This window comes from Grampus griseus, assembly GCF_964374135.1.
Source record: "Grampus griseus genome assembly, chromosome: 3".
NCBI classification, from domain to species: domain Eukaryota; kingdom Metazoa; phylum Chordata; class Mammalia; order Artiodactyla; family Delphinidae; genus Grampus; species Grampus griseus.
Window position 1 is genome coordinate 36,813,664 of NC_139019.1, and position 15,235 is coordinate 36,828,898.

Below are 15,235 nucleotides of genomic sequence, written 5' to 3' on the forward strand. Positions count from 1 at the left end.
ATTCTTAACCACTGTGCCACCAGAGAAGTCCCTACAGGGCTATTTTAAGCTAGATTCTTAGAAACTATTTCTCAAGCCTTCTTTCCTTTCTGATATTCAGATAATGTCCTGCTGCAGAAGAATCTCCTTCTAGTCTACATGACCTTGTAACAAACCACTTCTACTTTTCAGTTTCTGTATCCATAAACCTTTTTAGTCCATCTTTTTACTCCATTATATCTTTTGGTTACCAGCTGTCTATGAAAAAAGCTGTTGAAGAAGTGAACTTTGTCTGGGACTGCATCCATTATCAGCTCACTGTACATATTAATGACCTGGTCATTCAGCCAATTCTGACCATGTAGGGTTGCCAGATCCTCCATATCCAACATGTGCTTATTGTAGAAGATGCGGAAGTTGCATTTTTGATGTCTGGCCTGATAGTTTCTTATTTCCCTATTGATAAATGGTTTTCTATTGGAAAAGTCTTCGTTAAAGACACCTTTTAATCTTCCAAGGTCATCTTTTTCACTGAGTGGGACCAAACTGACATACTTCTTCATAACCTCATCCAGGAATCCAGAAAGGCAGATTGACAGCTGTTCACCATCCACTGGAGAGGCTTTTTGACTGTTCTTCCCACCTCCCACTTGATTTTCTAGTTTGAGTCCACTGCCTGTCAGAGGAGCCTCCAGTGGACTTTTACAGTAAGGGTGGTCCAGTAACTTAGAACTAAGAATGTTCTGCTTGAAAGATCCTCATCCCACTGGCGTGAGCTCTCATTCTGAACAGTGTCTTTGGACACAGGCCCATCTACACTACTCACAGATTGATCTGCCCCTGACACTGACAGTTTTACTGTGTCATCATTGACAGTACTTGTCCGATTTTCCTGACCCAGAGCCATAACTTCTCTCTCAGTTTCCAAGATAAACATGTTACTAGAATGATGTTCTGGTAAGGGGATGTCATGAATCAGTTCTGTACACTCCCACTTAGGAGAGGAAGAGGCTGACTCGCCCCAGGTGCATTGTGGCACTGCCATTCTGTTGGTCAGGGAATGCTTCATCTAAACTAAGCTCCTTGCCCAAGAGAGGGCTTCCTTTAGTGTGGCCATGAGGCACATGAGAGTTCTTTCCCTTCACCACAGCATTGCTGTCCATATCTGGAAGGTATGGTTAATGCCGACAAGAAGGCTCTTCAGGTTCTGGGGAAGGGAATGGGCTGCAACTGCCACCCGCACTGTTCTCCATAAGGGTCTCTTGATGGTCCCCAGTGACCTGCACCCAGCTTTGCTGGGCTTTTTTTGGCTTGCAAGCTTTGCTTTTTGTTCTGAAGTGCTGGGATCTGAGAACCCTGTACCGAAATCTAATCATGGATCATTTCTCATACATCATATGAGGAGATACTTTTATTCTTCTCTGTTAAGTTGAAACTTTTTTGGAATCAGGGGTCCCTCATTCCTGTGGTGCTCCAGCCCTTGGTAGCAGCCATAACAAAAGCTCTTTCTCTTATGGTTGCTCAAGGTGACCACAATTGTGCCACTCTCACCTGGACTCTGGCTCTCCACATTGAACTTCATAGGAAGATGAGAAGCCTGTGGCTCCATCCTAGGTCGGTGACCACTGGCCTGACTTAAAACACTATTTGCTGGTACGTCAGCAGCTGCCTTCAAGAGACTTTTCTCTCCAGAATATTCATGATCAGATCAGAGTTCTTTGCTGATGATAGCAACTTCTCTGCTTGGACTTTCAGGAATGTACTTGAGGAGGAAATGAAGTGTTTAGTGTCCTTTCTTTTCACTTTAGAGGACAAAGTACTAAGATTCTGAACAGCCATATTGGACTTTGTCTTAGCAAAAAGGGGTTCATCCTGGATCCATTTTTTCTGGATTTGAAGGGCCTTCTTTCTGCATTGGAAATTCCTCAAATGCCTGCTCCAAGTAACTGGCCTTCCCAACTTGGCTTTCAGAATGCACAACTGTTCATGAAAGTAGAACTTCTTAAAGCCTCCAAACCCAGTATTCCATTTCTAAGAAAAGGCTAAGTGGATTCCTTTCCTCCATAGAATTTTCGTCTGTTTTTTCATTTTTCTGATGCATAATGAGATCTGAAAGCAGCTATGCCCCTCTCTGCTGGAACCTGTCACGCCATGGGTCCAGAGGCTGCGGCAGCTTGGACTGCGACTCCACCTTCGCCAGCTTTAGGGGAAAGCCTGTCAGCCAGCAGGCATCTGGCCTGCTTACAGCGACCATGGCCGCCGAGCTTCCTCTGGAAGGGTTGGCTTTTTCCACTCAATCTAATTTTCTGGAGGTTCATCCAGGTATTACATGTATCAGTAGGTCTTTCCTTTTTATTGCCGAGAGTATTCCATGGTATCGATGTATCATAGACTGATTAACCATTCACCCATTGAAGGACACCTGGGTTTTGTTTTGGTTTTTTGTTTGTTTTAATTTGGGGCTCTAACGAATAAGGTTATATTATGTATAGGCTTTTGCTTGAAAATAAATTTTCCTTTCTCTGGGATAGAAGCCCTAAGAGTGTGGGTCATGTGATAGCTGTATGGTTAATTTTTTGAAGAAAATGACAAATTGTTTTCTGGAGTAGCTGTGCCATTTTACATTCACCCAGCAAAGTACTGGGTGATCTAATTTCTCCTAATTCTCATCAGTATTTGTTGTTATTTTATTTTAGCTATTCTGATAAGAGTATAATAAAATCTCATTTTGATTTTAATTTGCATTTCCGTTATGGTTAATGATCTTGAACATCGTTTCATGTGCTTATTTGCCATCTGTATATTCTCTTTGATAGTCATTTTTTAAAAACCTATCTTCTAATTGGATTGTTTTGTTTACTGTTGAGTTTTGAGAGTTCCTTTTTATGTGTTCTAGATACTGGTTGTTTGTCAGATATATGGTTTGCAGTTATTTTCTCTCACTCTGTAGCTTTTTCATCCTTTTAACAGTATGTTTTGCAGAGCAAAAGGTTTATTTTGATGATGCCCAGTTTATCAATTTTTCCTTTCATGGATCATGCTTTTGGTGTCAACACTAAAAACTCTTTGCCTAGCTCTGGAAACTGAGGATTTTTTCCTCTTTTTTTTTCTAATAATTTTATGTTTACATTTAAGTCTGTGGTCCACTTTGAGTTAATTTTTCCAAAAGATGTAAGAAATAGGTCGAAGTTCTTTTTGTTTTTATTTTTGGCTTATGGATGTTCAATTGTTCTAGCACTGTTTGTTGAAGAGTCTGTCTTTCCTCCACTGATTACTATAGCTAAATATTAAGTCTTGAAATCAAATAGACTGGTCCTCCCCCTTCATTCTTTTCTTTTCAAAATTGTTTTAATTGTTCTTCATTTGTTGATGAGAAAGAGCTCTGTGACTTTGCAAAAAAAAACCCAGAGGGAGGATAGTATTCCCTTTGGAGGGTGATTGTGAGATTATGGGCACTGACACATATAAAGTACTTAATATAGTACCTGGCATATGATGCAGACACTTAGCTTTCTTCCTGTTGATTCTAAACCAACCATCAAAAATCTACACATACACACACACACACAGACTCTCTCCCCCAGTAATACTGTATATTATGTTCTCTGTTTTATGTAAATGTGTTATATATGCAACCAGGTAAGAAATATGCCTTCAGTAAGAAATACATGTGAAGGAAACAACTCAAAAGGACTAGCTGTTACTCTCATCCACATCTGTAAATAGGAACTATCCAGGCTCCATTTCCTTCCCATACCTTCAGTTTGAGATATAAGCTCTGATAAGGACATCAACTGGGAGGTTATGGTCTCATCCAAACAGCAACAGAACTCATGCCCAGCCAGGAGACAGTGAGATAGGTTCCCAACAGGAAAATAAAAAGTGAGTATAAATATTGTCTAACTCATCAGAACCTGTTTCTGAATTGGATATTGACTATTGCTGGCAAAAGGGTAATGCCCTATTCCACTTTAGCCCACTGGCCTCCCTGCTGTTCCTCCCACTTTCCAGATACATTGTGACCTTTGCCCTGGTTGGAATGTTTTTCCCCCAGATATCCACATGGCTCTATCTTTCATCTCCTTCAGATGTTATTCAAGTGTCACTTTCTCACAGAGGTCTTCTCTGCTCAGTCTATTGAAATCACTCTACACAACCCCTAAACCCAAAAAAGTCTTCTTCCCAGCTTTATTTTTCTTCTTGGCTCCTATCACCATATAGCATAGAACACGTATATTTGACAAATTTGGTTAGATTTCACGTACTAACTTGTAAGCTCTATGAAGGCCTTTATTTCACTGTTGTATACTATGTACCTAGAAAGGTGTTTCTATGTAGTAGTCACTTGATAAATATTTGTGGAATGAATCAAGTAGAGAGGTTTCAAAAGACCATTGGAGAATGTCATGGCTTTTAACTATAATACTTTAAATCTAAGATCAGTGGCAACCTTAATAGGGAAGATCTTAATATCCATTTCTTCTAGGAGAATGTCAACTAAATAAACATATATAATAGATAAATACATGTTTCACAGATTCTCCTATTTCCTTTCCCAAATCTTAACCCACTCTCCTGCTGCCCTCTCCCCTTCCAAAAAAAGACGACAGATTAAAGGAAAAGTGCATTTCTTGCCCATTGGCCTTCTCCTCTCATTCCACTGCTCAGGACCAAAATCTTGGATACTTTCTCATACCTACGTTCAATTCAGGATCTATGATTACTCTCACGATCTTCACTGCTATTGTCTCTTGAAGCCACAATGAGCTTTTGCCTGAAATACAGCAAATTGTCTTCTAATTGGTTTCTCTACTTCCAAATTTGATTCTCCACAATCTATTTCCAAATCAGCCAGAGTGTTATGGACTGAACTGCGTCTCTCTAAAATTAATATGTTTAAGCTCTAACCTCCAATGTAGACACAACCTTTGAGACAGTCAGAGACAGAGCCTTTATAGAGGTAGTTAACATTATGTAAATACGGTCATAAGGTTAGGGCACTAATCTGATAGGCCTCTCTCCTTATAATAAGCAACAGGGGAGAACTCAGTCTCCACCATGTGAGGGCACAGCAAGTAGGGAGCCGACTTCAGGCCAGGAAGAGAGCTCTCACCAGAACCCAACCACGCTGGCACCCTCATCTTGGACTTCCAGCCTTTAGAAGTAAGAGAAAATAAATTTCTGTTGTTAAAGCCACCCAGTCTATGGTACTAGTAAGCCTAAACTGCCTAATACATAGAGTAATTCTTTTAAAAGCTAAGTTACACCATGCCATTCCTCTGTGTGGAACCCTCCATTGGCTTCTTACTCCTCTGAATATTAGTTAAGAGCCCTAAAAATCCTAGAAATTGCCTTTAGGAACCTATAAATTCTGGATTTTCTTTCCTTCTTAATCTCATTTCCTACTACTCTCCCCATCCATCACTTCCTTCAACCACACTGGCCTCCTCTCTTGTGCTTGAACCCACCAGGCGTGTTTCCATTTCAGGACCTCTGCACCAGCCGTTCCTTCTGCCAGAATCCTCTTTTCTCAGTACTGTCATGATTCACTCCTCACTTCCTTTGAGCCTTTGCTCAAAAGTTAATGACTTAATGAAAAAAATAATGCATTTGGGGCATCTATTTCTAAATGTCAGTTTAATATACTTGCAACTTTATAGTTAGATTGTATCATCCATTATAGCTTAAAGGAATACTTAAGTTATAGCTTCCTTTTATTAACAAAATGTTTGGTTTTCAATACCCTCAAGAACTATTGCAATAAATCCAAATAATATTCCAGTTCCTGATTATAATAGGAATGAGAGTCAATAAATTAGATCACCTGAAATGAGCTTATATTTTTAGTGATTTAGATGGTTTTTATTTTGTTTTTGTTTTTTTTGCAGTATGTGGGCCTCTCACTGTTGTGGCCTCTCCCGTTGCGGAGCACAGGCTCCGGACGCGCAGGCTCAGCGGCCATGGCTCACGGGCCCAGCCGCTTCGCGGCATGTGGGATCTTCCCGGACCGGGGCACGAACCCGTGTCCCCTGCATCGGCAGGCGGACTCTCAACCACTGCGCCACCAGGGAAGCCCTAGATGAGTTTTTTCAGCAGGTATTTGGTAAGTACCCACTATGCAAGGTTGACTGGCCACTGCGGATCAAAAATAAAATAGTCCCTACTTCGAGCAGCTTACAGATTAGTAGCAACCAATTCATGTTAAAATAATAATTGGTTTTAACACAAAGCAAAATTTAAATACAATTCTTTGGTAGTTTTTAATTTATTTCCCTTTTTAAATTAGATCCAAGTAAAAGTATATTCCTCTTTTTGTAAATTATTCTCATTAAACAAATTATATATCAACTAGCATAGAGATATATGTGTAATTATTTTCCCCAAAATTAGCACTAGTCATCTATAAGTGATGCTTGCATCATTTAAAAAATAAGCATGGGGCTCCCCTGGTGGCGCAGTGGTTGAGAGTACGCCTGCCGATGCAGGTGACGCGGGTTCGTGCCCCGGTCCGGGAAGATCCCACATGCCGCGGAGCGGCTGGGCCCGTGAGCCATGGCCGCTGAGCCTGCGCGTCCGGAGCCTTGCTCCGCAACGGGAGAGGCCACAACGGTGAGACGCCCGCGTACCGCCAAAAAAAAAAAGCACGTATCACAAAACATGTTAGAACAGTATTTTCAATAACAGGACTCGACCCCAAGAACTAAAATAGAAAAGTGATGTGATATCCATAAATGAAACCAGTAAATTTAGCCAAGGGCCAGAGGTTTCGGTGCAGAGTACTCCTAAAGGGTTTCTAGCAAAAAGTTTGCCCTGGTTCTAACAGGCAGCATCTCCTATTTAAAAGTTTCACTCCTCCCCGACACATCCGTGGAAAACCTATTGGCGCGCGAGCTCTTCCTTTCAGCAACAACCTCTTCGGTTCAAGATAAACTAAGTTGCAGAAGCTACCTGATTGGCTAAGAAATAATGACGTAAGATTTCTCAAGCCCACTGAGAATCGTCCTCCCCTAGCCGGCCTCAGATTCCGCTTTCCGATTGGTTATTACGGCAAGAAGGCGGGGCCAACTGCTGAAGTTGACCTCTGGGTCGGGAACCCCAGAAAACATGGCGGCGGCCAGGTGCTGGAGCCTTGTGCTCCGTGGTTCAGGGCTGTCACTGCACACCGCGGCCGAGGCCGCCGTCAAGGCTCCCGAAGTGACCGGCCCAGATGTCGCGGCAGCCCCAGTCGCGCGCTACCCGCCGGTCGTAGCCTCTCTGACTGCCGACAGTAAGGCGGCACGGCAGCGGCGAGTGGAGCGATGGCAGGCCACGGTGCACGCGGCCAAGTCGGTAGACGAGAAGCTGCGAATCCTCACCAAGATGCAGTTCATGAAGTACGTAGTTTACCCGCAGACCTTCGCCCTGAACGCCGACCGCTGGTACCAGAGCTTTACCAAGACGGTGTTCCTATCGGGCCTGCCGCCGCCGCCGCCTGCCAAGCCAGATACCGAGCCCGCGCCGGCTCTGGACGTAGTGGCCCTGCGCGACGCCGCCTGTGATTGCCTACTGCAGGAGCACTTCTTTCTGCGGCGCAAGAAGCGTGTGCCTCTTTACCTGGAACGTGAGGCCATCACCTCGCCTTTTTTGGACCAGCTGGTTGCCTCCCTCACGGGCCTGCTCAGCGCTCGCAATCCGGCCCTGGCTAACGCCGCCCTCGGTGAGCCTCGGGCCCGCCACTTCGGGCGGGGGTGGTGGGGATGGTAGGGGACCTCTCTGCGCCAGATTTGCCCCCTCTTCCTTCTTTCTGCTTGGTCAGTTTTTTTCTCAGTCCTTTCGCTCCTGGCTGGCGACAGCGTCCGGAGACTGGGTTCTCGTGCATGTGCTGCCACCTACTCACTGTACAACCCTAGGCTAAGTAGCCTGAGCCCTCCAAGACTGCTTTGTGAAGGTCCAGACAAGTGTTGGTTAAGAAAAGGGGCTCCTGGAGAGCGGGACAGGCCTGGGGTTGCCTTTTAGCTCTTCCATCAAAAAGTTACTGACCTTATGTTAGTTTATAAACCGATTTTGACCTAGTTTTTCTCATTTTCAAGATGAGAATACGATAATAGTACTACTTGGTCATAGATAGAACTGTTAAGATTAAAGGCGATATTGATTAAAATACCTAACGTGTATTCGGTACTCTCTATGTACCTGGCCCTGTTCTAAATTTTATATGTGCCAAATTTAATCCTCACAGTAACTTTACAGTAGGCAGCATTGTTTTATAAATGAAAAAACAAACAGATCCAAGGTACAGAAACGTAAAATGTATCTAGTTAAAGAGGCTACAGCTGGTAGATTTGGAGGACGGGCTTCAAACCCAGCCATTCTGGGTTCTCAGTAAACAATCAGCAACTTCTGTTTTACTGTTAACATGCAGGCATGAAAAATAATTAATGGATAGACAGTTTTAAAAATCAGTGTTTCTGACGTGTTCATCATTTTATATCAGCCACCCAGTAGGTATCTTAATAAATATCTATTGAATTAACGTTACTGTGACTGTAGGTGTGTGCTCAGCTGAGTCTTGTAGTGTTCTTGTTTCTTTCATCCCAGTTGGGAATGAAGTGGTCTTGAGAGAAGTGTCACAGACTTTGCTCATGATTGATGGCCTGGGAAAGTTGACAATCTCGTCAAAACCCAGGTTCCTCTTCTGTATAATGGAGATAACAACTATACATACCTTTGAGAGTTATTGTGAAGATTGAATTAGTAATTCATGAGACAGCTCTGACTCTTAATAAACTTTTTATTTCTGGTGAATGATGCTGCTGTTAGTTTTATTTTATGTTTGTCCTTAACTGAGAAACCTCTTTGGTTACAATGCTTAGTGCAGTGTGGCACAAGTAGACAATAAAGGTTTGAGCGTTATTTTAAAGTTGTGATTGTTTAAGTTAAATTATTACATAATCCAGACGCTATATCTTACATCAAAGAGTAATTTTTGATGTATTTTCAGCTAGCACAGTCATTCTTGAGTTCTGTATTGCAGAGTTTGGTGTGCTTACAATAACTAAATTCATCTAAATTATCATATAAAAAATTTTTGAATATCTTTTGATAGACTGTAAACGCCCAGTTCACTTCTACTGGTTGCGTGGTGAAGAAATTATTTCTCATGGTCATCGGAAAGGTCGAGTTGATGCTTTGAGATACCAAATAAATGATAAACCACACAACCAGATTCGAATATCCAAACAACTACCTGAGGTAAAGATTTATTGCATATGTTTCTGTTGACAGTTGAGGAGGAAGTGTTATAGCAGGCTAGGTAATGGGCTACGTAGGATAAAAAGTTTTGGATAGAACCCTTTTCTTTCAAGTGTATTTGAAATATATCTCAACTATAATTCTTTTTCAGCTTTTTAACTTGCTATAGTATATATATTTTGCAGAGGTCAAATAATCGTTTTAAGTGGGGTTAAGTCCTCAGTTTTTAGGACCATACAAATCTTTTTTTTTAAATGAAAATACTGATAATAGTTTATGATTGTAATTTACGGTAAAGTACCCTACCTAATTATAAATCAAGGCATTTTTACAGCTATAAGCTGGTCATCTTATGTGTATACACTTTTTTTGGAGAAAACAAGTGTGTTTTGAGTATCATCTGTATGTCCATGTCAGTGGTTGGCACATTTCTTCTGCAGAGGTCCAGATAGTAAATATTTTAGGCCTTGAGCGTCATAAGTCTCTGTTGCATTCTCAGTTCTTAACATGTAACAGCAGCCGTGTACCATAGGTAAATGAATTTGCATGACTGTGTTCCAATAAAACTTTAGAAAAACAGGTGGCTGGCTGGATTTGGCCCATCACTAGATGGTAGTGTTAAATCATTTTGTAAAATCATCTCATTTTTAAGATTTTTAAATCTATTAAGAATGTGACTAAAACATATGCTAGTGTTGCTGTGAATTCACTTATGACTTTTTCTTTAAGTTTGTGCCGCTGGATTATTCTGTACCTGTAGAAATCCCAGTTATGAATTGTAAGCCAGACAAACTTCCATTATTCAAACGGCAATATGAAAATACCATATTTATTGGTAAGTTTCCTCTTTTAATACATGAGTTCAAAGTGTCCTGTGCAAATTTGCATAATTAATTCTTTTATTTATTTATTTATTTATTTTTTGCGGTACGCGGGCCTCTCACTGTTGTGGCCTCTCCCGCTGCGGAGCACAGGCTCCGGACGCGCAGGCTCAGCGGCCACGGCTCACGAGCCTAGCCGCTCCGCAGCATGTGGGATCTTCTGGGACTGGGGCACGAACCCGTGTCCCCTGCATCGGCAGGCGGACTCTCAACCACTGCGCCACCAGGGAAGCCCCATAATTAATTCTTGATGACCAAGAGGTTCAGATAGTCTATAAGCAATGTAATTCATCTCAGGTTGCAGTTCGCATGAAAATTGGAAAGAAAATATTCTTTCAGCTTGCCATTTAAAATTTTACTTGTTTCTACTGAATTAACAGTATTTAACAAATAGTTATGTTTATTAGGCTTTGTTGATTTATTATTTATATAGAAAAGTAATTTGTGTTTTTTCAAAAGTAAACAGGTAAGAACTGGATTTGAGGTAGTGATTGGCTTTTTTTTTAACAAAAGCCTCCCATTTGTGCCACACACTGATAACCATCAGGAATATAAAAATTAATAAGGCCTGATCTCTGTGCTCATGCAGCTTATACTTTGGCTGTTTTTTCTTTGTTTATTAATTCCTAGCTGATTGAGGAAGATTTTTAAGAAAGCAGCTTCTGCTGGTCCTCCAGAACTGTTTTATCAGTCCCTTCTCAGTCACTGTGGTCTTAGAGAGTGAATTATGGGGAACTTTTGGTTGAAAAGACTTTACCACTAAAACCAAGAATTTCAGCATTATAAAGGAAGTTTTTAAAGTCATGAAGCGTTTGTATCCTTTGGTGATTATGACCAGCAGAATAACAAAGCTCCTAGTTATGACCGAGGAGTTTGAGAAAACTGAAATACTAGGGAATTTTAAATAAATTTTACATATATTCTTTTGACTTATCCTATATCATAGTGAGCCGATGATAGCTAGCAGATTGTACTTTCAGATGAAATTTATTGTAATCAATAAAATAAATAAGCCAAGCTTTCCGTTTGTGTATTTTAAATGCTGATCACATAATGAATAGAGGAGACAGATAGCCTTGAAACAAATACTGAGGACATGTGCTGCAGATATTCTACTTGTGTATTTCATCTGAAATGTTTTTATTTTGCTCTTCAGGCACAAAGACAGCAGATCCACACTGTTATGGACATACCCAGTTTCATCTGCTACCTGACAAATTAAAAAGGGAAAGGCTCTTGAAACAAAACTGTGCTGATCAGATAGAAGTTGTTTTTAGAGCTAATGCTATTGCAAGCCTTTTTGCTTGGACCGGAGCACAGGCTATGTATCAAGGTAAAACTAGTTTTATGGCATTATAGTTATTGGAAGACATTTTAAGAATTTAATAGATCAAGTTGTTTTCCTTGGGTTAAAATGTAGGCTGAATCTTCACATTTTGAAAGCTTTTGCATTGGCACAAAATGCAGTTGTTTTAAAGTCCATAATTAAATATTTTACATTTGTAGTTGGTAAGTGGCACTTTGGTAGTTACTGTGATCTTTTACTTTGACCATTTTTGTGTGAATGTATTTTTTTCTGATGATGTTCTCAAGTATTTCAAAGACCACCTAACTGAGTCAGCTCTGTAGATGACAGCAGCTTTCTGAAACTAGAAAATGAAATGTTTTCATGGATTAAATTTTAGATTAAATCACAGTTATGATATATAACTTCTTTGATGGCCATATCTAGGGTGTGAGTTAGGAGACTGTTCATTCAGTTAATGGCTTATGGTTTTTACATACCAGGTGCTGTTGGCCTTGGAGATACAGTGTTGAGTGAGAGAGACAGAGCCTGCTCTCCTGGAGCTTATGTTATAGTAAGGAGCGTAAAAGATAATAAACATGTAGTATTTTTAGCTAGTGGTGTTACTCTGGAGAGACTATACTAGATGAGGGGTAGAATGATTCATAGGTTGCAGGTATAAATGAGGCGTGGGGCAGAATCTATTTAAACAGAGTTAATTCAGGGGAGGTCTCTAAAAAAATGACATCTGAACAGAGACCTGAATGGTGAGGAGCTGCCTTTGCACAAACCTGGGAGAAGGACACTTCTAGGCAAAAGGAATGGCAAGTAACTCTGAGCTAGGAACGGACTTGAAGTGTTGAAGGAACAGCATGAAGGCTGATGAAGAAAGGGAGGGGGAGAATGGAAAGCGATAGGAGGTGAGAGAGAGGAAGCTGGAGGCATGCCATGGAGGACTTTTAGAGCCAGCCCATTGTGAAGCATTTGGATTTTGTTACAATACAATATATACCTAGATTACTCCTATATAAGCATCCGTGAGGAATTTTAATACAGATTTAATTGCTGCCGGGCTCACCTTTTTCCTTTATATATATATATGTGTATATATATACACATATATGTATACACACACATGTATATATATATATATATTTTAACCTTACACTCACAATTGTTGACTTACGTTTTTGTAATAGAAATAAATGGATAAAGTAGGAATAGGAGTAGACAGAATCAGAAAAAGTAGAAGGAAACTTTCTTGAAGATACTAGAATGGCATTGTTCATTCATAAAAGATAAAGTAATTCTTTTCACAGTATAATTCTATATTTTAACAATACTATTTATTGGCTATCTTCATTAAAGCTGATATAAAATATGTGTGGCAAAATTTATAAGTTACTCCTTGGCCCTGGCAGTTGGATTTAAAAGTATTAAAGCCAGTTAGCCTGGAACAAGAAGCAGCCAGAAAACTTGAGTAGTAAAGGTATTAAGATATCCTGGAACCTTATGATGACGTAAAATACACTAGGCAAAATGAAAGCAACTCATAAAATCAATTTTGAATTATAAATTAAGACACAGAATTCATCTAATTACATGGTTGAAGTTCTTAGAAAGTCAGGTTTTTTTCTGAAGGGCGTTTTTTTGGGTAGATTTGATGAACTAAATGGCCGTAATGGTTATTGGGTGTTAGATGCTGCTGGTATAAGGAAAATTTGAACATATTTGAGGCTGTGAGTAATCATGTGGTTAGTACCAGATGTAGGAGAGATCTGCATAGATAGAGCTTGCTGCTCTTCTTAGATGAAGTGAGTTAAGGTTGAAAGCTGATGAAGTCCAAAGTTGTTGAAAAGGTGTATCCTGAACTTTGGGGATAGTAGAGGGAAGGAAATAGTTCTTGATGCAGAAATGGAATATAGGATTAGAATGGAGAAGATAGGGAAAACTTCGATATCTTTAGGAATTTGGTAGGTAAAATATATAGGTTTTAGGAGGTATTTTATATCCTCTAATGTGTGTGTTTTGTTTTGGTAAAATATATTCTGTATGTAAGTTTCAGCATAACTTTCTTCTACAGGATTCTGGAGTGAAGCAGACGTTACTCGACCTTTTGTCTCCCAGGGTGTGATCACAGATGGAAAATACTTCTCCTTTTTCTGCTACCAGTTAAACACTTTGGCGCTGACTGCACAAGCTGATCAAAATAACCCTCGTAAAAACATATGTTGGGGGACACAAAGTAAGCCTCTTTATGAAACAATCGAAGATAATAATGTGAAAGGTTTTAATGATGATGTTTTACTTCAGATAGTTCACTTCCTACTGAATGGACCAAAAGAAGACAAATCACAGCTGTTGGTAAACTAAGAAAAAACATTTGATTTGAGACTTTGGGAATACTTAAATTTCACTGAAGGAACAATAAAAGGAATTTTAATAATGAGACTTCTGTCAAATATTAAATGTACTGATTTTCAGGCAAATATTTCTTATGTTAACCTCTGATTAGACCTTTCATTTGGCTCAAAATACATCACTAAAGGATTTAATTTTAGATATAGTATGTCGATTAAAAAGAATTTTACTTATATGTGACTAACTGATGAGACTAATTGAGCAATCATCAATACCTGGTATTAACTGTGTGTGTAAGCTCATACTGCTTGCTGCATACCACTCACTGCATGACAAGCCAGTAATTTGAGAGACAAGGTGTTGGCGTAAGGAAAAATGACATTATTTGGAAAGCCAGTGAGCCAAGATGGCGGACTAACATCCTAAAGAATTATTTTAATTCAGGGTAGAATTCTAGCTTCTTTTATGCTAGGGAAGGGGGAAGCAGGGTGCCTGATAAGCTTGTGGACAGTCTCCTGACTGGTTGGTAATGAGATAACCAGGTGGTATTTTGGGAGTCAACATTAATCAGCCTTCTGGTTCCAACCTGGCTGGGGTGTATGTGCTTGTGGTCAGCATGTAGTTAACTTTTTCTACCTGGTGAGAATTTTACTATCTATAAAACAACTGAAGTGTATGGCTCAGAATATTATCTATAGCCCTCAAGGAGGAACTAAAGGTCTTTGACGTTGTTTTATGGCTAAACTATTATTTTGTCTTGCTTGACTATTTTCCTTTGTTTCTGCATTGTCTCATTTCTCTGACTAAATTTGCTGTTTGGAACTCAGGGAAGGCCTTGGAGGCTGAAGCTTTTCTACAAACAAGAGGCAGGGGATATGGGGGTTCTGTACCCTGGAAGGCCCTGCAGGTCCTGCTCAGTTTTCTATGGTTTTAAAAGTAATATAAAGACAATTCAGTGCTTGAGAATATTTAGATGTTTTGTTATATTTTTTCTTTTTATTTTTTTATAATAATATCGTATAGAGTTTCAAAACCCTACACAAACCCCTTCAAAACATGAACAGTATTTTGCACATATAGGAAACTGGCACAGAGGAGTTAAAATGACTTTAATAAGTTTTCACAGATGATTAATGATATAACTGATGAATTCTATGCAACTTAGTTTCCTTAGAGCTTAGAAGTAACATTAATATATTTCTGCTAGTTTCATTTGTTCTATCCCAAAGATTGGGAAACTAGGTTTGATATGTTTCAAAATCAATTGTCAGTAAAATTGTTAATTTTGTTGAGAATTAAGGTTCATTCAAACTATTTTTAGTGAGAAAAAATAATTACCTTTGTTATTGTTGTTGTTGTTTGGCCGTGCTCTGTGGCATGAGGGATTTTAGTTCCCTGACCAGGGATCGAACCTGTACTCAGTGGAAGCACCGGACCACCAGGCAATTCCCCTAATTACCTTTATATGACCATGCTAACACTTACGATTTTATATAAC

At 39.8% G+C, this 15,235-nt stretch overlaps 1 protein-coding gene and 1 pseudogene across 2 annotated transcripts; one reads left to right on the top strand and one right to left on the bottom strand.

The window, feature by feature from the left end:
* Positions 1-577: 577 nt before the first annotated feature.
* Positions 578-2,067, bottom strand: LOC309821099 (sentrin-specific protease 5-like; annotated as a pseudogene). The gene is made up of 2 exons: positions 1,223-2,067; positions 578-678 (listed from the first exon to the last, which is right to left on the bottom strand). The product of its transcript is annotated as a sentrin-specific protease 5-like (transcript).
* A 5,015-nt stretch (positions 2,068-7,082) lies between these two features.
* Positions 7,083-14,601, top strand: MRPS30 (mitochondrial ribosomal protein S30). Its single transcript, XM_082652189.1, has 5 exons — positions 7,083-7,675; positions 9,065-9,210; positions 9,940-10,045; positions 11,248-11,424; positions 13,460-14,601. Exons 1-5 carry the CDS (start codon positions 7,084-7,086, stop codon positions 13,747-13,749), a joined length of 1,311 nt encoding a protein of 436 aa, XP_082508315.1. The 5' UTR covers position 7,083; the 3' UTR covers positions 13,750-14,601.
* The last annotated feature ends 634 nt before the right edge of the window (positions 14,602-15,235 follow it).